Below are 25,241 nucleotides of genomic sequence, written 5' to 3'. Positions count from 1 at the left end.
AGTGTTTAAAGATAATACAAGCATGTTTAACACATATAGATTCCTTTCTTTCATGAAGACAAGAATATAAGTTGGTGTATTACCTGATTGTGATGACTTGCATTGATAGGAATCAGACAGTGGTGCGGATAATGTCCGCATTTTCGAATGGAGGAGAAAAAAAGTCCTCCTTTCTGTCCAATACCACATGAAAGTGGTTGGTTTTTGGCATCTTATTTGTCCAGCTTCCATATTCCTTTGTATACACTTTACAAGAAATACATTGGCGGCAAACTCCGTAGCTTGCTAGCTTGTGCACGCCAGCTTTCTAAGACTCTTATTTTGTTAGCGCAGGCAGGATGAAGCAGAGCTTTTATTGTGCAACTGTGCAGTCGGTCTTTGGAGTTTTGAGACAGGTACGGCGCCAGAGTCTGTTGAAATAAAGTGTTTCTCGCCTTCCTGTCGGTAATTTTAATGAGCTGGCAGCAGCCAGCGTCATCTCAGAAGACCCTCGGGTGCCGTGAATGTCAATCAAGTGACGAAAGTGACGTCATAGTGAAGATTTATGATCGCTCATTTTTAGGACTATTTTTTTAATGCCGGGCTGGTGATCGACTGACATACCCTCCGCGATCGACCGGTAGCTCGTGATCGACGTAATGCGCACCCCTGCTATAGACATTCTCCTTACCGTATTCTTCATCTACTGGACCTGTTCTGCGTGCTCTCATCACTCTGCTCACTCCAACTCGTTTTACTCCTCATCTCTTGGCAGGTAAGAGAATATTTTTCGGAAAATGTACATTTAATATGTAAGGTCACGTTTGAGTGCAACTGACACATAAAAGTGCTTTGTTGTTGTAGCATAGAGCCAAACAGTCATTTCCAGAGAGTATGGACAACTCTGTTTCAGAGTTGGTCCCAAACAAGGTGCCCTGTGGTTATCAAAAAAAACATGTTCAAAACTGGTTGCCAGTTCCTTGAAACAAACCGGTTCCCTTGACAGTTTTACGGGGTGGGGATGACGTCATCACGCAACGTGCGTAGTGATGTCAGTTAGGAACAAACACTCTAAAGTTGACTGTATTTTACGAGAAAAGATTGCAACATGGCTACTTGAAATAATTTTAAGGCTGCTGGTTCATCAAGAAAAGGACATACGAGCAATATGCTGAAACATTTGAACACACAGCATGCAATAATTATCAATGAAAGTTGCAGTTTTGTACCGCTGCGATCTCATCCCAGCAGCAGTAGCGCTAGCACGCCATCTGAATACAACAGGTACTAACTAACACCTCCTATCACGTTAGCGCTAATATTTGTCAAATTGAAATTAATGACTTCTCATTTAGAAACCCCGTTTCCATATGAGTTGGGAAATTGTGTTAGATGTAAATACAAACAGAATACAATGATTTGAAAATCATTTTCAACCCATATTCAGTTGAATATGCTACAAAGACAACATATTTGATGTTCAAACTGATGAACTTTTTTTTTTTTTTGCAAATAATCATTAACTTTAGAATTTGATGCCAGCAACACGTGACAAAGAATTTGGGAAAGGTGGCAATAAATACTGATAAAGATGAGGAATGCTCATCAAACTCTTATTTGGAACATCCCACAGGTGAACAGGCAAATTGGGAACAGGTGGGTGCCATGATTGGGTATAAAAGTAGATTCCATGAAATGCTCAGTCATTCACAAACAAGGATGGGGCGAGGGTCACCACTTTGTCAACAAATGCGTGAGCAAATAGTTGAACAGTTGAAGAAAAACCTTTCTCAACCAGCTATTGCAAGGAATTTAGGGATTTCACCATCTACGGTCCGTAATATCATCAAAGGGTTCAGAGAATCTGGAGAAATCACTGCACGTAAGCAGCTAAGCCCGTGACCTTCAATCCCTCCGGCTGTACTGCATCAACAAGCGACATCAGTGTGTAAAGGATATCACCACATGGGCTCAGGAACACTTCAGAAAACCACTGTCAGTAACTACAGTTCGTTGCTACATCTGTAAGTGCAAGTTAAAGGTCTACTATGCAAAGCGAAAGCCATTTATCAACAACATCCAGAAACGCCGCCGGCTTCTCTGGGCCCGAGATCATCTAAGATGGACTCATGCAAAGTGGAAAAGTGTTCTGTGGTCTGACGAGTCCACATTTCAAATTGTTTTTGGAAATATTCGACATCGTGTCATCCGGACCAAAAGGGAAGCGAACCATCCAGACTGTTATCGACGCAAAGTTCAAAAGCCAGCATCTGTGATGGTATGGGGGTGTATTAGTGTCCAAGGCATGGGTAACTTACACATCTGTGAAGGCACCATTAATGCTGAAAGGTACATACAGGTTTTGGAACAACATGTGCTGCCATCTAAGCGCCGTCTTTTTCATGGACGCCCCTGCTTTTTTCAGCAAGACAATGCCAAGCCACATTCAGCACGTGTTACAACAGCGTAGCTTCGTTAAAAAAAGAGTGCGGGTACTTTCCTGGCCCACCTGCAGTCCAGACCTGTCTCCCATCAAAAATGTGTGGCGCATTATGAAGCGTAAAATACGACAGTGGAGACCCTGGACTGTTGAACGACTGAAGCTCTACATAAAACATGAATGGGAAAGAATTCCACTTTCAAAGCTTCAACAATTAGTTTCCTCAGTTCCCAATCGTTTATTGAGTGTTGTTAAAAGAAAAGGTGATGTAACACAGTGGTGAACATGCCCTTTCCCAACTACTTTGGCACGTGTTGTAGCCATGAAATTTGAAGTTTATTATTTGCAAAAAAAAATAAAGTTTATGAGTTTGAACATCAAATATCTTGTCTTTGTAGTGCATTCAATTGAATATGGGTTGAAAAGGATTTGCAAATCATTGTATTCCGTTTATATTTACATCTAACACAATTTCATATGGAAACCGGGTTTGTATATATAGTTGGTTTGTATATATAGTTTGCTCAAAACTCAGTGACATTAAGTGTAGCGAGAATTAAGTGCACATTTTGAAAGTCTTGCAAACATGGTACAGTTACTAAATGACAATGTAGTAAACACACTCATAAACAACATGGTGCACCAATTACTCTTTAGTTTAAACAGTTGTTGAAACAAACAAGTTTGTTTACCTTTTTCAGATGACAATGCTGTGCTATTTTTTGGTACAATGCGACCCCGGCTCGTTGTGATTACTTGATACTTGATATTGAATCAGTAAACTTTGCCAGCATAGCATTCTCGCGGTAGAAATGGATGGATTTGTATATATATATATTGTGGGGAGGTGGAGCCGGCAGTCCGACAACGAGGCAAGGCACACCGAAGCCCGCTCCAAAATGGCGGCGAGGAGGCGTGGCCTGTAGTCCGACAGCGGGGCAGGGCACACCGGGGCCGTGGCCGGCGGACCCGCGTCCAAATGGACTGGAGGTGCGTGGATCGGGCAGATGGGCACAATCAGGTAATCCCCTCTCTGTGTATAAAAGCGTGACAGCCGAGAGAGACGGGGAGAGAGTTGGAGAGCCAGCAGTGGATGCAGAGCGGAAGCGACCGAGAGCGAGACGAAGACGACACAGAAGGCTGAACAGAAAGAAGAGAGAGCCAGCAGCAAGACACACAGCTGAGCGAGAAGCGGATGCTGAGCGCAAGAGGCAGAGAGCAACAGGGAGACGACGACGCGGAAGGCTGAAAAGCAGAAGCGGAGGAGCGAACAGGTGGAGCCGGAGCTTAAAAGCGACCGACACTGAGGTTTATTGAAATAATAAAACAAAGTCAACCCTGCTCGTGACAATGTCCTTCCTTGGTGGTCCTGGGAACCCGCATGACAGATGGAGACTGTCACACATATGTATATATATATATATATATATATATATATATATATGTTCACCCAGACTTCCCTCTCCCCAGCCACTTCGTCCAGCTCCTCCCGGGGGATCCCGAGGCGTTCCCAGGCCAGCCGGGAGACATAGTCTACGCAATGTGTCCTGGGTCTTCCCTTTGGCCTCCTGCCGGTCGGACGTGCCCCAAACACCTCCCTAGGGAGGCGTTCGGGTGGCATCCTGAGCAGATGCCCGAACCACCTCATCTGGCTCTTCTCGATGTGGAGGAGCAGCGGCTTTACTCTGAGCTCCTCCCGGATGACAGAGCTTCTCACCCGATCTCTAAGGGAGAGACCAGCCACCCGGCAGAGGAAACTAATTTTGGCCGCTTGTACCCGTGATCTTGTCCTTTCGGTCATAACCCAAAGCTCATGACCATAGGTGAGGATGGGAATGTAAATCGACCGGTAAATTGAGAGCTTTGCCTTCCGGCTCAGCAATAATATGTAAATAAATTCCTGTCTAACAAATTACTTCCATACATAAATAAGAATTACATACCAAATCAAATGCTACAGTCGTCCTATGCTAACAAATGAAATGTCCCCATTTCAAACAAAACAAGGGGAAACATCAAAAAAATATGGACACAAAAGTGCAGAATGCAATCATGGCATACCAACATCTACCATATAATACACAAACATGCAAAATAACACTGTCTGCAATTCAGCAAAACATGCACACAGTAATGCAAAACACAGTATGATGTAACAGACCAAACATACTTCACATATGCATAAAACCTTCAGTGACAAAGTCTCTGAACTTAATCGGCCGATGAATTACACGCCAAAAGGCAGACACAACAGGCTGAGAAACTGGGGAAGTTGGCAAAGGTAGAGGGGACCGAGACATGACCAGTGATTCAGGGGGTCAGAATGACCGGGAGATGGCGGGGCATCCGGAGGAGTAGTCTCAACTTCAGGTGCTGCCGATGTCCGCACAGCCTGCGTAGGCACATGTGGGGAACTTGGGGGACAATACGGCAAAGCCCCCGACAAAGTAGTAAGGGGAGGGGCTATTTGAGGAGCATCAAAAAATCCAGGTGGAACTGTCTGTCCATCATTTTGCAGTATTCGCAGAGTTCCTCAGTACGGTTTTAATCTGTTGTGGTGTGCTATCATTGCTCGTGAATCTGCTTTCCTAGGATTTGTAATCTCATAGGTCACACAAGGATGTCCGTCTTTTGTCATATGTTTCCAAATAACAAACGGCCTTTTCCATCTAGGAGCCAGTTCATTCATTTTCTGAGCCTAAGATTTGTGATCTCATAGGTCACACCAGGATGTCTGTTTTTTGTCATATGTTTCAAAATGACATACGGCCCTTTCCATCTAGGAGCCAGTTTATTCATTTTCTGAGCCGGGTCATTCAGGAGGACAAGATCCCCTGGCTTGTGAGGGTGAAATACAACCTTTTCGTCATAGTGGGACTTCTGATGCATCTTACTAGCTGTAGAATCTTTAGCTGCATCTTTGAAAGCATATGTCAATCTTGTAGTAAGGTGAGCGGCAAATGCTGCAGGTGTATCTGGGGAAGGTGAGGTCACTGCAGGGCTGCAATTCAATGACATCTAATGGCATATTTGGTTCCCTGCCATGCAGAAGAAAGAAAGGGGAAAACCCAGTACTACAAGGTATACTTGAGTTGTAAGCAAGTTCCAAGAACTAATCCCATTTACCACCATCCATCCATTTTCTACCGCTTTTCCCTTTCGGGGTCGCGGGGGGTCGCTGGAGCCTATCTCAGCTGCATTCGGGTGGTAGGCGGGGTACACCCTGGACAAGTCACCACCTCATCACAGGGCCAACACAGATAGACAGACAACATTCACACTCACATTCACACACTAGGGCCAATTTAGTGTTGCCAATCAACCTATCCCCAGGTGCATGTCTTTGGAGGTGGGAGGAAGCCGGAGTACTCGAAGGGAACCCACACAGTCACGGGGAGAACATGCAAACTCCACACAGAAAGATCCTGAGCGCAGAATCGAACCCAGGACCTTCGTATTGTGAGGCAGACGCACTAACCCCCCTCCACCGTGCTGCCCCCATTCAGTGAGTTGGTCTTTTTAAGTCCTATTCAGTCTTTCTACCATGCCACCTGACTGCGCGTGATATGGTGATGTGCGTGTTTTGTTTATACCCAGTAGCCTACAAAGGTGTTTTACCAGGTCTGATTCAAATTGTCTACCCTGATCTGTGTGGATAGACTCTGGCAACCCATGTTGGATGATATAGTTCTCAAAAATAAATGTTGCCACTGTAATGGCACGCTGGTCTTTAAGTGTGAATAAATTCACATAGAATGTAAATTAGTCCATAACTACAAGCACATACCTGTTGCCCTGAGGTGTAACAGGTATCTCTGTAATATCAGCAGCAACTTTTTTAAAAGGCCTGTCTGCTTGGATTGATTGCAGTGGGGCGCGTTCATGCGGAATCTGCGAACCTCGGGTTTGACACAGTAAGGCATTCAGTACAGAAGGTATGCACATCACGTGACATGTACGGCCAATAACAAATATGCCTCGCTCTATGAAGTGTGCGGTCAGTATTCAAATGCCCACTAAATTGATTCCCGTGTAAAGCTGTCAAAGCAGTGGGAAGTAAAGCTGTAGGCAAAACAACTTGAAAGTCTGTAGGCGAGTGAGGACTCCGTTTCGACTTTCTACAGAGAATCCCTTGTTTGATGGTTAAGTTGGAATACTCATGCCACAGTTTTGGTAGTGAAGAGGAACAATGTCGTAGTTTACCAATAGGGGGTCTACTGGCCCTGTGATTTAACCATGAAATGACGGTATTAAGGCACTCATCGCATTGCTGTCTTTGTAAAAGGTCAATAGACAGACTGTTGCCAATGTCAGGATTAATAACGTTGTCTGCGTCAGTGACTGCTACAGTAACGCACTGTACCGCTTTGTCCTGATTGTTGTCTAAGCTAGGACGCCTAGACAGGGAGTCAGCATTGTCATGCTGTTTACCTTGCCTGTGAGTAATGGTGTAATTATAGACATCTAATTCTAGAACCCATCTACTTTGTCTTCCGGTAGGGTCGTTGTCCACTGGGGATTTCTTTATGCCAAGGAGGGGCTTATGGTCTGTAATCACCACAAAAGAACTGCCTGAAAGGAAGTGTTTAAACCGTCTCACAGACCAAACAACTGCAAAAAGTTCACGATCAAAAGTAGACCGTTTTCTTTCAGAAGGGCTCAGGGTGTGGCTTGCATAGGCGATAACACATTCTCTATTGTCTTGACGCTGTGCCAACACTGCACCAATGCCCTCCAGTGACGCATCATTGTATCGCAAGAAAGGTTGGAGAAAGTTTGGATGTGCTACAACAGGTGGGTTAGTGTGAGCATGTTTGAGCGACTGGAACACGCCTTCACATTCAATTGTCTATTTGAAAATAGCACCCTTATGAGTCAATACGTGCAATGGAGCAGCAATGACAGAAAAGTTCCTGACAAACCTGCGGTAGTAAGAGCACAGTCCAATGAATGCTCTTACTTCTGTGGCGGTTTTGGGTGTTGGCCTCTTATGTACATTTTCCAAATTCTTGGCCAAGGAAAGTTACTTCAGTTTGGACCAGATGACCCTTCTTGGCTTTTAGTTTGAGACCAGCTGTGCGAAACTGGTCAAAAACTTCAAGGCTTTGCATGTGGTCACTGAAAGTCTGACTGAAGACTAGTACGTCGTCCAAGTATATCAAACAGTCTTTCCAGTGCAAGCCATGAAGGACCTGCTCCATTAGTACTTGAAATGTGGGAGAAGCATTTGTCAGTCCCATGGACATAACTTTGAACTGGAAAAAGTCAGCTGCCACTGTTAAAGGCTGTCTTCTCTTTGTCATGTGATTCAAGTTCCACCTGCCAATACCCGCTGGATAAGTCCATTTTGCTAAACCAACAGGGCCCAGACAGGCTGTCGAGGGCCTCTGCCAGACGTGGAAGGGGGTACGAATCTTTGATGGTGGCGGCATTGAGCTTCCGGTAATCGATGCAAAATCTGTAGATGCCATCCTTTTTACGCACCAAAACAACAGGTGATGACCAAGATAGGCTCAGCATCAGGACTGCTCTTCTCGATGATGTCTTACTCCAGAAGCTGCTGGACTTGCCTGTCGATCTCCGCTCTGATGTTGGGCGACGTCCTGTAGGCTCTCTGCTTGATGGGAAGGGTATCACCAGTCCTGATGCTGTGCCTAACTAAGTCAGTACGTCCATAGTCCTGGTCATGGGTACTAAAGACGTCAGAGTAGGAAAACACTAATGTCTGAAGCTTTTGTCGCTGTTCTGTGCTAAGTGCTGAGTCATCAACATTAACGTCTGGCAGGACCTGCTGTTCAGGTGACTCTGCTAGTGTCGTCACTGCGTCTACCTCGGTCAACAATGGAGTAGTCATCTCCCTTGTCCTGGCCTATGGGGTATAGGTCACCAAGTTTAGTGCCATTTTGTATATGCAAATCGGAGGTAGTAGGGTTTATAACTTAACGTAAGTCATCCCTGCCTGGACTAGAGCTACAGTGCGTGCGACCATTAAACACTAGCCAGTAGGCGGGTCTGGTTCCATAACCTCAGTGTAGTCAGCATCAAAGTCAGGTACACCAATTGTAGGTTGTACTGTGGCCAGAACAGTCATCTGTGACATTGCTGGCACAATGAATGGCGTAACAATAATGGCGTTGCAACAGAAAGGGGTAATATCAGTAGCACTGAGAAGTGGGACACTATCTTGGTTACCTACTTTAAGGAGACCCTCTTTTAAGTCCAAAACAGCAAGGTATGCCAGTAAAAAACCCAGCCAAGTATTACAGGCTGTGGGACATTTCTGACTACTTGGGCAGTGTGTGTAAACATCTCACTGCCAAGTCTGATATTCATAGCGAGGGTGCCCAGATTGTCCAGGTAGTCACCTGTGACAGCTCTGGGAACAACTTGGGGTCGCTGTAAGTTATTGGTTCTCAAAGAGGAAATGGACATTCTAAATGCTTCACTGATGAGAGAGATGTCTGAACCAGAATCTACAAACACTTTAGTGGCGACATTTTCAACGATGTTACATTACGTGTGAATTTCTTATGTGTGATTTGTACTGAGTTGGTAGGGGCCTCATTAACAGAAGCAGGCACTAGGCCCTCAGTGCTTGCTGGCATTCGTTTCCCTGTCGATTGAGTTATTATAGACGTTATAATTATGAGTTTTAATATTACAAATCAATCAGAGAGTGTTATGATGCGACTTCAGTGTGAAGTCTCCCGCGCTCTGGTCGCATTAAGGCGAATAATGATGACGCTTATCATATATATTATTGAAGTATATTATTCACCGAAATAGACGGATGGAAAATAAACAGTTGAGAAAATAACAGAAACAGGCAAAAATAATGTTTTAGGAACACACGTTAATCAATGTTGCACCACTGATCGCCATTGTGCTCTTTAGAGCAGACATCGAGGCAAATGTACCATAGTCTTCTCTGCAGTTCAGAAAATGTTGCACAGAATCCTTGAAATTGCTGCAAATGCGCCAGTACTGAGATGACTAGAATTGAAGTGTTTACTTCGGGTTTACTTCCGTAAACACCGCAGGGCGTGCGACTGCGGTCTGGCTCGACCTTGCAAAGGTAACAGTGAAAACGTGGACTGGATTTTCAGTATAGTAACGCGGACGTTACTGATGGAACGGATTGGATTGGATAATAAGCGCTGACAAAGGGTCTGTAAATGACTTATAATCAGTTAAATAGCCTTTTTGTAAGCGCTGACACGGAGGAACTGCTTTTCTGGTGTAGAGACACGGCGTCAGACCACTAGCAAGAGGTAATCCAGCTATGGAGTTGCTGCTGTAGCACCTTTGAGTCTACGTGTAGACCAGAAGGCTGGGACAGTTTACAGAGAAATTGCTCAACTTTGGAATTCCACAAACTACCAACTAAAACTCTGGACCGACTGAGGCAGTGAATACTGACTCTCAGCCTATTGCTAGGAAGACTCGGCAAGATGCTTTTTTTTTTTAACCTCAGGACTTTTCCGAGTTTAGCATCTAAACAAAGAGCACACACAGAGCACACACAAGTAGTGTGCTGAAAGATACAACCATCCCATCAGTCAGCACACAGTGGGAGCACACATTGTAAGCCACTGTTTTATTATGTATGCACCCGAATATTGACGCTCATTTCTGAATCCTCATTTGTCCTAAAGTAGCCGTTGACGGCTGCTCTCACGAGGTCTGCCATGATTAGTGGCAGCAAACATGCTCTCCAATGGTGTTGTTGTTGACGTAAGTAGCAATCGTAGCTAAGTTAACGTGCCTAGGAAAGAAGTTAGAATACTTAAAATGAGCAAAATACGTAAATATTATAATGAACGTACCTGTTAATATTTTACACGTAGACTTACAGTGTGTATGTAAAACCTTGTTGGAGGTTTTTAAGAGTGCTTTATAGGCGCAACAGGCAAATCCCCCATTATCTGCATTGTTGGCCGCTTAGTGCTAGCAGGTTTTTTACTATTTAGAAAGCACAGAAAGGGGAGATGCATGTGTGTTATTGTCTCACGTAAGGATTGTAAATTATGGTTAAAATTCCCCAAAAGTGCAATTTTCCTTGAACCATATTGTGTCTTGCAGGCCCACATTGCCCAGATGGTCAGAGTGAGGAAGAAGAAGGTCCTGGTGGTCGTACTGTGTCTGTGTGCTTTGGGTATGGTCTCTATATCCAAATGGAATAAGACGTCCTTGTATCTGGAAAAGTGGCTTGAGTTGAAGTCATGCAACTGCCAGAAATGTTTGAATGACACCAACAAGGACATTCAAGAACTTTTGGCCGCGTCGCCCAAGCCCTTCTTGTCCAAGGGCGACACAATCTCTGAGTCAGATTTTTACCGGTGGAGGGTAAGTCTATGGATGTTGTCGTTCATCAGGTCATTCAATCTCAGGTCATTCAATCTCACGGCATTCAATCTCAGGTTATTCTATCTCAGGGCATTCTATCTCAGGGCATTCTATCGACCGCAACTGGATTGTACGTTTGTCTTTGAAGACATTTGGCCTCTAATCTGAGCAGCTTCCTCACTTCATGCTCACAGACTTAGATTGTATAGATTTAGTCTTAGACTTAAATTGGGCAAATCTAGTCTTAGACTTAGATTGGAAAGGTCTAACCTTAGACTTAGATTAGACAGATGGTAAATGGGTTATACTTGTATAGCGCTTTTCTCCCATCAAGATCTAGGTTTAGATTTAGATTGCACAGATCTAGTCTTAGATTTAAATTTGACAGGTCTAGTCTTAGACTTCGACTGGACAGATCTAGTACTAAACTTAAATTGGACAGTTCTAGTCTTAGACTTTGATTGAACATATCTCTTCCTAGATTTACATTGGACAGATCTAGATGGATAGATCTAGTCTTAGACTTTGAATGGAAAGTTATAGTCTCAGTCTTAGAATTGGAAAGATCTAGTCTTAGATGTAGATTGGACAGACATAGTCTTACACTTCAATTGGACATATCTAGTCATATATTTAGACAGGTATAGTCCTAGACTTTGATTGGACAGATTTAGTCCAAAACTTAGCTTGAACAGATCTAGTCTTAGACTTTGATTGGAGAAATCTAGTTTGATAGATCTAGTCTTAGACTTTAATTGGACAGATCTTGTCTCAGATTTAGATTATACGGATTTAGTATTAGACTTAAATTGGAGAGTTCTAGTCTTAGATAAAGATTGGTCATATCTAGTCTTAAACATTGATTGGACATATCTAGCCTTAGATTTAGATTTGACAGGTCTAGTCCTAGTCTTAGGTTGGACAGATCTTGTCTTAAATTTAGATTGCATAGGTCTAGTCCTAGACTTAAATTGGACAGACCTAGTCTTTGACTTAGATTGGACAGATCTATTCTTGGTTCTAGATTGAACAGATCTAGTCTGGTGGAAAGTAGGACATTATGGTAATCCAATGAGGATTGTTTGACTTTAGAAACTCCACTGCTTGGACTCATAAAAACATGGAAATACATTGAAATGCTTCCTGACTTTTAATGCTATGAGCTGACTTGTTAAATGATCTGTCAATTAAGTTCTAATTTTGTTTTCTTCATGTCAGCGTTTGAAGGGGGATAAGCATTCCTTCGATTTCTTCAAGACAAGTGTCGAACAACTCTTCACCGTCTTTCCAGCCGTGCCCAAACTAGAGGAGCAGTCGCCTTACCGCTGCAGGAAGTGCGCGGTGGTGGGCAATTCTGGCAACCTCAATGGTTCACGCTACGGAGAACTGATTGATGACCACAATATCGTGATCAGGTAACTCTGCCCAACCCGACCTATTATGCAAAACCAACTTTTCTAACCTGATGGTACCTGTTTTTTTGTATTTGGGATCTGCATAAGTCCCAAAATGTTGGAATCAAACCATTGAAGCATGGCGGAGATATTTATAAAACAATCTTGTCTTACTTCCTCCAAACGAGCCGTTTGGAATTATCTCTGCCCTCTGCCTATATCTTGTGTGAGTCCGCCATTTTTAAATTAATGTAGAAGCGTTTGTAGTCCTCAACATGTCCATGATAAAACCCGATGAAGGAAAATGTTGTGTTGTTGGTTGCTTTAACCAGCACACGTCACTACACAAACTTTAAAAAACACAAAAACAGTTGCCAACAGGCAAGAGAAGTGGGGTTTGCATTAGAGATCGACCGATTATCAAAAGTCTAGCACAGGGGTCGGCAACCTTTACCACTCAAAGAGCCATTTTGACCCATTTCACAAATTAAAGAAAACAATGGGAGTCACAAAGCTCTTTTGAAATTTAAAATGAAATAACACTGCATACAAAGTTTTTTTTGCTTTGTGCTATGTATAAACCAGGGGTCTCAGACACGCGACCCGTTATTTTGCGGCCCGCACCTCCATCCATCCATCCATCCATCTTCTACCGCTTATTCCCTTTGGGGTCGCGGGGGGCGCTGGAGCCTATCTCAGCTACAATCGGGCGGAAGGCGGGGTACACCCTGGACAAGTCGCCACCTCATTACAGGGCCAACACAGATAGACAGACAACATTCACACTCACATTCACACACTAGGGCCAATTTAGTGTTGCCAATCAACTTATCCCCAGGTGCATGTCTTTGGAGGTGGGAGGAAGCCGGAGTACCCGGAGGGAACCCACACAGTCACGGGGAGAACATGCAAACTCCACACAGAAAGATCCCGAGCCTGGGATTGAACCCAAGACTACTCAGGACCTTCGTATTGTGAGGCAGACGCACTCACCCCTCTAGTGCGGCCCGCAAGTTTTATATGAATGGCGCTTGACAGCGTCATACTTGCCAACCCTCCCGATTTTTCCGGTAGACTCCCAAATTTCAGGACAACTATTCTCTCAAATGTCTGCTGATTTTCACCCAAACAACAATAATAAGGGTGTGCCGTGATGGCACCGCTTTTAGCGCCCTCTACAACCTGTACATACAGCGTGCCAGCCCAGTTACATGTTGTATGAGGCTTCTGCAGACACGTAAGTGACTGCAAGGCATACTTGGTCAACAGCCATACAGGTTACACTGAGGGTGGCCGTATAAAACAACTTTAACACTCTTACTAATATGCGCCACACTGTGAACCCACACCAAACAAGAATGACAAACACATTTCGGGAGAACATCCGCAACTAAAGAAATACCCAGAATCCCTTGCATCTCTAACTATTCCGGGCTACATTATACACCCCCCCGAGCGTCGGTTAAGGTGGGCGGGGTTGGGCAACGGGGTTTGGTGGTAAATATATATATATATATATATATATATATATATATATAAATAAATAAAATACTTGACTTTCAGTGAATTGTAGCTATATATATATATATATATATATATATATATATATATATATATATATATATATATATATATATATATATCAGTGACGTGCAGTTACTAGAGGCCTCACCTGCCATCATGGAAAGAAAAAAAATGTAAAAAGAAAAAAAAAAATTATTAAATTGTTATATGTATCCAGTGATTATACTATAAAGTTATTTTCCATTCAACTTCACCAGTTTTAGATTATTTTTATTCAAAATCGCTGAATTTTCACATTTGCCGTTCAAATACTGAGAAGAGACGGTGCGGTGAACAGCAGCCAGTTGAGGCACGTCACTCAGTTGTGCCTCACCATGGATTGCGGACTCGGCTAACTGCTGGTCTGCTGTGCAGTGAGACCGTATTGCTATATGAACTATATAATACATTTCCATAGTTTAGTTAGCTGAGGTATATAATGTACAGCGTATTTTGTCAACAACTGTATGTGTGTAACGTATTTCTTGTGCTGAGCGATCATAAAACGGCTGTAAAAGACGCACTGGCTGAGGCTCGCAGTAACCCCGCCTTCTGCACCCCCGCCGTAGAATTTGCACCCTCTGACGGGAGTGTTATATCAACTAAAGCCCACACTTAAACTTTCCACGTGCAAGATTGAATCTATTTAAAAAAGTTATTTCATAAGAAGCCAAAAAGTGCAAAAACAATAATGTTTGTGTTGGAGGAGTTGTGAATGACTGCAGGGCCACAACATTAGATACACCTGCAGATTGCAGGTGTACCTAATTCACAACTCCTCCAACACGAACATTATTGTTTTTGCACTTTTTGGCTTCTTATTAAATAACTTTTGTAACCTATTTTTATGGGCTTTTCTCTTTGTGATGTTAAGTTCCTGTTATGCGCTGTTATACAGTATATGCCTTGAGCTCTTATTTTGAAGGCGCTAAGAGCGGAAGTGATGACACGTTGGAGTGGAGCGCAGGTTTTTGAAAGAACGTAAATAAAGTGGTCCTCGTGTAAACTGGAGCCTCCGTGTTTGTTATTTTGTAGTTTCATACAGTATAGGCGACATTTGTAAACCCTCGGTTACACTTTTTTAAATAGATTCAATCTTGCACGTGGAAAGTTGAAGTGAGGGCTTTAGTTGATATAACACTCCCGTCAGGGGGTTCATTAATCCAGCACAACAGCGGCGCATGGACTTCATTTATAAGTAAAGGTAAGACCATAAAACATTTTTTTATTAAATGTGCTTTTTTGTGTGCTACAGTTTGTATGTGTAAAGTTAAAGTTAAGTTAAAGTACCAATGATTGTCACACACACACTAGGTGTGGTGAAATTTGTCCTCTGCATTTGACCCATCCCCTTGTTCACCCCCTGGGAGGTGAGGGGAGCAGTGGGCAGCAGCGGCGCCGCGCCTGTGAATAATTTTTGGTGATTTAACCCCCAATTCCAACCCTTGATGCTGAGTGCCAAGCAGGGAAGAATGCTGGTATGAGCTTTTAAACATAACCCGTTAACTGCTGCCAATCAAATGGTGAATAAGATACTCTTTAGGGTTCATATGTTTGTAAATCTAACTGTGATGAAGTCAGTGTCTCACCAGCCATCAACCTCACCGCACGTCACTGATATATATATATATATATATATATATATATATATATATATATATATATATATATATATATATATATATATATATATATGTAAATAAATTAAATACTTGAATTTCAGTGTACATTTTAGGGATGTCCCGATCCGATATTTGAAGCGGATCGGCCGCCGATATTTGCCAAAAAATGCGTATCGGCAAGGCATGGGAAAATGCCGATCCAGATCCAGTTTAAAAAAAAAAACTCCGGTCCGTGTTTTCCAACGCACCGATTTAAATAATACATTCCAATTTTCTGCTGCTCCCTAATTTCCGTTCTGCATTTTCCAGCACACCTTCAACACATCCACAGGTCTGTGGATTCTGTTGCTTTTAGCTGCTGGCATTACACGACAGGCTCTTCTCACTCTTTCCTGTGTCTCCCTCTCACAGACAGCAAGCGCACCTTCTTACACATGTCACATACTGTCACGTCATACGTCACATACTGTCACGTCATACGTCACATACGTATACGTCCTCTCCCAGCAGAGAGGTAGCAGCATAGCTAACGTTAGCTGTGATGCTAGCGCAGCCGTGTGACCAACGTTCCCGCTAAGGTGCGCGCCTGTGCAATTTCGCACTGCTCAAGCGTCCTCTGCGCACGGGAAATCTATGCCACGCACAAAATCAAATAAAAAAATAAGCGCATAACAATTTTCGACACACGGACACGACAGAGAAAACAGTTTTCGTCATCATTGTTCAAATATTGTAACGTCTGTCGAGACGCTTATCTCCGTTCGGTGCCACACGCCCACACCATCAAAATGCCGGGTCAAACATTTCCAGATCAACACCGTATGAAAAAAATAGTGATTTTTTTAAGTTGTGATTTCCTTCTCTGCATGAAAGTTTAAAAGTAGCATATATTAATGCAGTATGAAGAAGAATGTTTTAATGTAGACACATAGAATCATCATACTGCTGTGATTATATGCATCAAGTGTTCATTCAAGGCTAAGGCAAAATATCGAGATATATATTGTGTATCGCGATATGGCCTTAAAATATCCCAATATTAAAAAAAGGCCATATCGCCCAGCCCTAGTTCAATGATGCCATTTCTGTTTGTCATGTATAATTTTGTCTATTTTGTGTTTATCCTTGAATAAACAGGTCAGTTTCTTGTTACCAACCATTGTGTATTATTCAAACTCCCCTAATTCAGCTGGCTAGTTGTTATCAAGAGTACTAAAACCCTTTTCAACATGATTCTGACAACTAAGTAGGCTAAATAACTTTAAACTTTAATACATGCTCGGATAGACCAGATCGGAAGTGCAAAAACAATATCGGTATCGGATCGGAAGTGCAAAAACCTAGATCGGGACATCCCTAGTACATTTATTTACACATATACACACACATAACACCCCTCTACTCATTGTTGTATTTGAAAGTGCAATGCTTTTCAGTCAGTAGCACAGCCTTTGAAGGAGCGTAGGTATGGGCAGTGTAATATTCTGGGTTGGTGTCAATAACCAGGCGAGGTGACGAAGTTACGTCTCTTTACTTCATACTTTAGAACCGACTCCCACACTTGCCGTCAGGGTGCGCAATACAACGTAAACTGTTGGCCAACCAAAAAGTAACCACAGAACACTATACGTTATAGTGTTCTGTGGACGTGACGACAGGCTGTCCTCACTCAGGTCCGCACGGACCTGGAGGGGGCGTGCCTTAAGTCCGGCTGGAAATCGGGAGAAATTCGGAAGAATGGTTGTCCCGGGAGAGGCACTGAAATTCAGGAGTCTCCCGTAAAATTCGGGAGGGTTGGCAAGTATGAAAATTGTTCAAAATGTATAGTTTCCCTTTAAAGAAATAGCGTTCATTGCATGCACTGTGAAACAATGCGGTCACAAAAAAAGTTTCTGCAATGCTTAAATTTACAAAAATACGTAAATTTTCTATGTTATTATAAATGTGCCTGTTACTACAATACATATATACTTACGTCATGTATGTAAAACCTTGATGGAGGTTTTAGGATTCTAGAGTGCTTCATAGGCGAATTCGGTGAATGTCTATTACCGTATTTTTCGGATAATAAATCGCAGTTTTTTTCATAGTTTGGCCGGGGGTGCGATTTATACTCAGGAGCGACTTATGTGTGAAATTATTAACACATTACCATAAAATATCAAATAATATTTATCTCATTCACGTAAGAGACTAGGTGTATATCAGCAATCGTCACACACACACGTCATCCAATAAAAATTTGGCATGGCAGAAGTGCATTGTGAAAAAAAAGATGCTACCTGCTACTACTTCCGTACCTATGAAAATTGATCATTTCAACATTGGCGGTAACTTATAAAAACTGAGAAGGGCTGAACAAAAATGGCACCGAAAAGGAAATCATATACTGCAGGTTACAAGCTGGAAGTAGTGAAATATGCAGCGGAAAACGGCAATCGAGCAGTAGAAAGAAAGTTTAGAGTAAGCGAGAAACTTGTAAGGGACTGGCGAAAAGCGGAGGCTACTCTTACTGAAATGAAGAAAACTAAAAAAGCTAATCACGGGCTAAAAGCTAGGTGGCCACAGCTCGAGGAACGAATTCACAAATGGGTGTTTGAACAACGTGCTGCCGGGAGAGGCTTGTCAACCGTACAGTTGGATTTTATCGTATTATGTCCCCAAAAAATGCGATTTATACTCTAGGGCAGGCCTGGGCAATTATTTTGACTCGGGGGCCAAATTTAGAGAGAAAAATGTGTCTGGGGGCCGGTATGTCTATTTTTAGGAACACTAATACAAAACCTCACAATAATGTCTGATTGAATGCTAAAAACTTTATGACAGGCCGCCTTAAAAAACGGAATGCAATTTTACATTTTTATACTAAATGAGACACCCAGAATGTACATGAAAATAAGGAATGTGGGATTTACAATATTAACTATGAACGATAAAACACTGAAATTTTACAACGTATGAACGTCACACCCCCTCTCGATCGACATATTTTATAATAAAGCGAAACACAAAAAAATGCAACAAACACAGCGAAACATGAACGTGAAGGGTAAAAAAAAAAAACACACCTACAATCTAATTTAAGCTTTAGAACTTTGCGGTAAAAAATTTCCTTCCACGTCTGTCCCTGACACCTGCATTTCAGGCTGACACTCTGGAAACACTCTGTGGAAACGCTCCCCACCCACACTGCTTGGTGCCTCATCTGAGCTGCTGTGACTTAGATTACATAGTAACTAATTAGATTACCATAGTAACTAGTATATCATGCAAAAGCGCAGATTTCAACCATTGAAATACTTTGTATAGTTCAAGACTTACGGTCATTAGAAAACATCACTGCACATCATAATGGCAGCTACACTTTCCATCTTAAAGGGGAACATTATCACAATTTCAGAAGGGTTAAAAACATTAAAAATCAGTTCCCAGCGGCTTATTATATTTTTCGAAGTTTTTTTCAAAATTTTACCCATCACGCAATATCCCTAAAAAAAGCTTCAAAGTGCCTGATTTTAACCATTGTTATATACACCCGTCCATTTTCCTGTGACGTCACACAGTGAAGCCAACACAAACAAACATGGCGGAAAGAACAGCAAGCTATAGCGACATTAGCTCGGATTCAGACTCTGATTTCAGCGGCTTAAGCGATTCAACAGATTACGAATGTATTGAAACGGATGGTTGTAGTGTGGAGGCAGGTAGCGAAAACGAAATTGAAGAAGAAACTGAAACTATTGAGCCATATCGGTTTGAACCGTATGCAAGCGAAACTGACGAAAACGACACGACAGCCAGCGACACGGGAGAAAGCGAGGACAAATTCGGCGATCGCCTTCTAACCAACGATTGGTATGTGTTTGTTTGGCATTAAAGGAAACTAACAACTATGAACTAGGTTTACAGCATATGAAATACATTTGGCAACAACATGCACTTTGAGAGTGCAGATAGCCCAATTTTCATCAATTAATATATTCTGTAGACATACCCTCATGTCAGCAGGCCAGGGAAGCTAGGGTCGATATTCTTCTCTTGATCATCTTCGGTGGCATAAGGGACGGTGTGAGCCAAGACATCCAGGGGGTTTAGCTCGCTCGTCTGCGGGAACAAACTGCCGCCATTGCTTGCCGTGCTAGCGAGGTCCTTTGTCCCTGAATTGCTCACACACTCCGGCAGATTCCATGGGGGTCTGGCGGCAGATTTCTTTGACTTTATCGTTGGAAATGCATCTGCTTTGAGTGTCGCAGGATATCCACACATTCTTGCCATCTCTGTCGTAGCATAGCTTTCGTCGGTAAAGTGTGCGGAACAAACGTCCAATTTCTTGCCACTTTCGCATCTTTGGGCCACTGGTGCAACTTGAATCCGTCCCTGTTCGTGTTGTTACACCCTCCGACAACACACCGACGAGGCATGATGTCTCCAAGGTACGGAAAACAGTCGAAAAAACGGAAAATAACAGAGCTGATTTGACTCGGTGTTTGAGAAAATGGCGGATTGCTTCCCGATGTGAATAATAGAAAGGCGTTTAATTCGCCAAAATTCACCCATTTAGAGTTAGGAAATCGGTAAAAAAAATATATGGTCTTTCTTCTGCAACATCAAGGTATATATTGACGCTTATATAGGTCTGGTGATAATGTTCCCCTTTAAAGATCTAAAAAAATTATTTGGGAATGTCCGGCGGGCCAGATTGAAAAGCTTAACAGGCCGCATGTGGCCCCCTTATATTGCCCAGGTCTGCTCTAGTGCGACTTATACTCCGGAGCGATTTATAATCCGAAAAATACGGTACGATGTTGCTTGTCCCACATAAAGATTGTGGATGGTGGGGTGAAAAATGCAGTTTTCCTTTAATGACTGATGTATTGACTAGAATGAACAGAGGGCGCACCAAAGGCCACGAGACAGACGTGGGCAGCAAGACGACTCATCACGCCATGTATCCTGAGAGCGCCCCACATTTGGACAACACCACACATCTTGTCTTCATACCATTTAGTGTCCGGGACATCCTGTGGCTGCTCAGTACCTTTACTCCCAGGTAACTTGTTGACCCTCTCACATTTATGTGACGCTTACATTTTGACCAACAAAAAGGAAATTATACACATATCTATCGACATTTCATGAACTACAAACCCTGTTTCCATATGAGTTGGGAAATTGTGTTAGATGTAAATATAAATGGAATACAATGATTTGGAAATCCTTTTCAACCCATATTCAATTGAATGCACGACAAAGACAAGATATTTGATGTTCAAACTCATAAACTTTTTTTTTTTTTGCAAATAATAATTAACTTAGAATTTCATGGCTGCAACACGTGCCAAAGTAGTTGGGAAAGGGCATGTTCACCACTGTGTTACATGGCCTTTTCTTTTAACAACTCTCAATAAACGATTGGGAACTGAGGAAACTAATTGTTGAAGCTTTGAAAGTGGAATTATTTCCCATTCATGTTTTATGTAGAGCTTCAGTCGTTCAACAGTCCAGGGTCTCCGCTCTCGTATTTTGCGCTTCATAATACGCCACACATTTTTGATGGGAGACAGGTCTGGACTGCAGGTGGGCCAGGAAAGTACCCGCACTCTTTTTTTTACAAAGCCACGCTGTTGTAACACGTGCTGAATGTGGCTTGGCATTGTCTTGCTGAAAAAAGCAGGGGCGTCCATGAAAAAGACGGCGCTTAGATGGCAGCATATGTTGTTCCAAAACCTGTATGTACCTTTCAGCATTAATGGTGCCTTCACAGATGTGTAAGATACCAATGCCTTGGGCACTAATGCACCCCCATACCATCACAGATGCTGGCTTTTCAACTTTGCGTCGATAACCGTCTGGATGGTTCGCTTCCCCTTTGGTCCGGATGTTACGATGTCGAATATTTCCAAAAACAATTTGAAATGTGGACTTGTCAGACCACAGAACACTTTTCCACTTTGCATGAGTCCATCTTAGATGATCTCGGGCCCAGAGAAGCTGGCGGCGTTTCTGGATGTTGTTGATAAATGGCATTTCGCTTTGCATAGTAGAGCTTTATTTTGCACTTACAGATGTAGCGACGAACTGTTTTTAGTGACAGTGGTTTTCTGAAGTGTTTCTGAGCCCATGTGGTGATATCCTTTAGAGATTGATGTCGTTTTTGTCACGTTCAAACACAGGACATCTGTTACACAAGACAAAAGGCAAGGAATCAAACAGAGACAGAATTCAATTTGGACTCAATTGAGGAGAGACGGCTTCAACCTGTAACCTCTTACAGTGTCTTAGCACGCTCTGACGAAGAAGGTCTTCGTCTCCTCTTTTAATTCAGATGTTCCATGTTCACGCACCAACATATGTCACAGCAGGAATTGGGAGGTATGTAAAACAGTCATTGTTTTCGGTCGCTTTGAAGTCCAAGAAGAGGATCTCTCGGCCTTGGGCTCTTCCTGGATGCAGCTGGGGCAGGTGTTGGAGGACAATGGACAACCCCTCCCGTCTCCCGACCACAGTGACTTCAAGGGGGCAGCGGGTCGTAAACAATAGTTGGAAGAGAGTTTGTGAATTACTTCAAAGAGAGTTCGTTTAACACTTCAAAGAGAGTTCGTCCGGGAGTTGAGCACATCCTGCCATCTGTCCGTGCTGAAATCACAGTGGCGCTTCACGAGCCTTCCTCCTCTTGTTTAGCCTCGAAATACAGCCTTCATCTTCTCATCAGGAACATACCGTATTTTCCGCACTATAAGGCGCACCTAAAAACCACAATTTTTCTCAAAAGCTGACAGTGCGCCTAATAACCCGGTGCGCTTTATTACGATTCATTTTCATAAAGTTTCGGTCTCGCAACTTCGGTAAACAGCCGCCATCTTTTTTCCCGGTAGAACAGGAAGCGCTTCTTCTTCTACGCAAGCAACCGCCAAGGAAAGCACCCGCCCCCATAGAACAGGAAGCGCTTCACCCGCCCCCATAGAACAGGAAGCGCTTCACCCGCCCCCGGAAGAAGAAGAAAAAACGCGCGGATATCACCGTACGTTTCATTTCCTGTTTACATCTGTAAAGACCACAAAATGGCTCCTACTACGCGACAAGGATCCGGATCATAAAAAGACGCAATCTCTCCATCCGCACACGGATTACTACCGTATTTCACAGCAACTGATATTCCTGTGAACTGCACTGTGGAACGGGAGCACGTACGGTGAATATTCGCACCACAGGGAATGAGGAGTCATCCTTCACTGTGGTTCTAGCTTGCCATGCTAACTTCCACCCATCCAAAAGAGACCTTTCCAGCCGGCGTCATCATAAAAGCTAACTCGAAGGGATGGATGGATGAAGAAAAGATGAGCGAGTGGTTAAGGGAAGTTTACGCGAAGAGGCCGGGTGGCTTTTTTCACACAGCTCCGAAGGCGAACACACCTTCACTAAGACGGGCAGATAGCGCCGGTCGACATACGCCAACATCTGCCAGTGGATCGTAAATGCCTGGGCAGATAGTTTCGGTCACAACTGTGGTCCGAGCTTTCCGGAAGGCAGGATTCACAGAACTGCTGCACAACAACAGCGACACTGACTCCCGATGACTTCTACGAGACGGAACCGGCCATTTTTGGATCCCCTTTTCAATTCGGACACCGAAGACGAAGAATTCGAAGGATTTACGAATGAAGAATAACTTCAGAAGGTGAGCGCTATGTTTATTTTGTGTGTTGTGACATTAACGTTCGAGCAACATTATGTTGCTATTTATTGCTCTACACCATTTTGAATTTTACTATGTTTGTGATTGCACATTTGCGTACATTTTGGGACAGAGTTGTTAGAACGCTGGTTTTCAATATATTATTAAAGTTTGACTGAACTATCTGACTGTTTTTTTGACATTCACTTTAGCGCAGCGTTTTTTTGACATTCACTTTAGCGCAGCGTAGGCGCGGCTTTTAGTCCGGGGCGGCTTATTGGTGGACAAAATTATGAAATATGTAACTCATAGAAGGTGCGGCTAATAATCCGGTGCGCCTTATAGTGCGGAAAATACGGTAATGCAATATAATGTTTCTTTTGTGATAACTTACAAACAATTATTCTAACAGTTTTTTGATACAGTGCCGTCTGAGGGATCGAAGGTCACGGTCATTCAATGTTGGTTTCCGGCCATGCCGCTTACGTGGAGTGATTTATCCAGATTCTCTGAACCTTTTGATGATATTATGGACCGTAGATGTTGAAATCCCTAAATTTCTTGCAATTGCACTTTGAGAAACGTTGTTCTTAAACTGTTTGACTATTTGCTCACGCAGTTGTGGACAAAGGGGTGTACCTCGCCCCATCCTTTCTTGTGAAAGACTGAGCATTTTTTGCCATCTGTCCGTGCTGAAATCACAGTGGCGCTTCACGAGCCTTCCTCCTCTTGTTTAGCCTCGAAATACAGCCTTCATCTTCTCATCAGGAACATAATGCAATATAATGTTTCTTGTGTGATAACTTACAAACAATTATTCTAACAATTCCCCCCTGTTTATCGCAAAAACGTTCCCATAATCTCCTTATCCCTAATAACTTTTTCTTGCAATTTTCAGTTAATGGTTAATTTCCTGACGACAAAGTTATGTTTACACTCAGAGTTCAACATCAATTTTTCTCATCGTTACTCGGGTCTGGAAACAGATCAGGAACACCATCCAGGTAGGTATCCCCATCATCAGATTCATCTTCCTTATCGTCCGCCAGGAGGTGCATCTGAACAGCTTTATCATCTGCTGGGCTAATCGCTGTGGTAATCAGACGGTTAAGCAGAGAACGCAGACAGGGAATACAACAACATCCACACAACGTCAGTATTGCTACAAACACAGCCATAGATACTAGAATTGATGATACCAAAGACTTGTATTTGCCGAAACCGTCCATCCACCCATCCCACATAGATGTATCTATGCCTGAGTGCTCTTTCATTTTACCGTTGAGGGTGCGAAGGCCTTCCAGTGCTTTGGTCAGGCTACCTTCTGCGTCGGTGTTGTTTGGTATGAACGTGCAACACTGTTCACCAAATATTGCGCACACACCCCCTCTTTCCGCTAACAACATGTCTAGCGCCATACGGTTTTGAAAGGCCATAAGGAAGGTGGCGGCGTTGATCAGCGACTGCTTCAAGTCCGGCCTGTGTCCAATTTCCCAATCTCTGTACGTTGTAGTGGACATAGTTTATTCTGTCAACATTCTTGTTAATCGTACACCACCAGTAGACGGATGATTCAAATTCAGCTGCAACTTGATTTACCAATTTATAGTCGTCAGATACACCTCTTGGACACCCATCAATATAAGTTGGATCTACAACACTTTGCCAGTTTACATCATGTCTAATTATTTTCCAATGTTCAGATATCAAACTGTTCAGGCGTGTTAACAATTCTTGTACAAATATTGATACTTTTACTATGTGTATGCAGTTATCTGATGATACGTTTCCTAACTGTTGTACAGAGTCTTGCATGTTAATGCAGGTATAATTAGCTTCTTTCACATATTTATCAAATATTGGTTTCTGTTTTGTCTCTTTAGCTACAGGGTCAATTTTGTTTTGCTCATTACTTCAATTCAACTTTTTTTTTTTGACTCATCTTGAGTAATTGTCTGGGCTTATACATACAACAAAATCAGTTTTTGTAGCCTTTCCCACTTGCTCCGCCATAAGGAACAAATTAATTACCAAAACAGGAACCAATTATTAACAAACTTTGACACACCATCAAATGGTATGCTTACAACTTTGTCACAGTGGAATTTGTAGTGTGCTAGTTAACATGTCCCTTTGATAACACAAATACAATTCCAAATACTTTTTTTCCATTATATGACCTTTTTAAATACAATCCCAAATACTTTTTCCCATTACTGTTT

General features: G+C 42.8%; 1 protein-coding gene across 1 annotated transcript in view; it reads left to right on the top strand.

Annotated features, from left to right (window-relative positions):
- Positions 1-745: 745 nt before the first annotated feature.
- LOC133574603 (CMP-N-acetylneuraminate-beta-galactosamide-alpha-2,3-sialyltransferase 1-like) overlaps positions 746-25,241 on the top strand; it is a 37,569-nt gene continuing 13,073 nt past the window's right edge. Inside the window, exons 1-4 of the mRNA XM_061926785.2 lie at positions 746-754; positions 10,502-10,765; positions 11,984-12,180; positions 20,227-20,394. Of these exons, the coding sequence (XP_061782769.1) occupies positions 10,517-10,765; positions 11,984-12,180; positions 20,227-20,394 (614 nt within the window). The 5' untranslated portion in view covers positions 746-754; positions 10,502-10,516. The remainder of the gene's footprint in view (positions 755-10,501; positions 10,766-11,983; positions 12,181-20,226; positions 20,395-25,241) is intronic.

Source organism: Nerophis lumbriciformis, linkage group LG32, assembly GCF_033978685.3.
Source record: "Nerophis lumbriciformis linkage group LG32, RoL_Nlum_v2.1, whole genome shotgun sequence".
NCBI classification, from domain to species: domain Eukaryota; kingdom Metazoa; phylum Chordata; class Actinopteri; order Syngnathiformes; family Syngnathidae; genus Nerophis; species Nerophis lumbriciformis.
The sequence above is the reverse complement of the archived record's forward strand: the minus strand, read 5'-3'. Positions and strand labels throughout refer to the sequence as shown.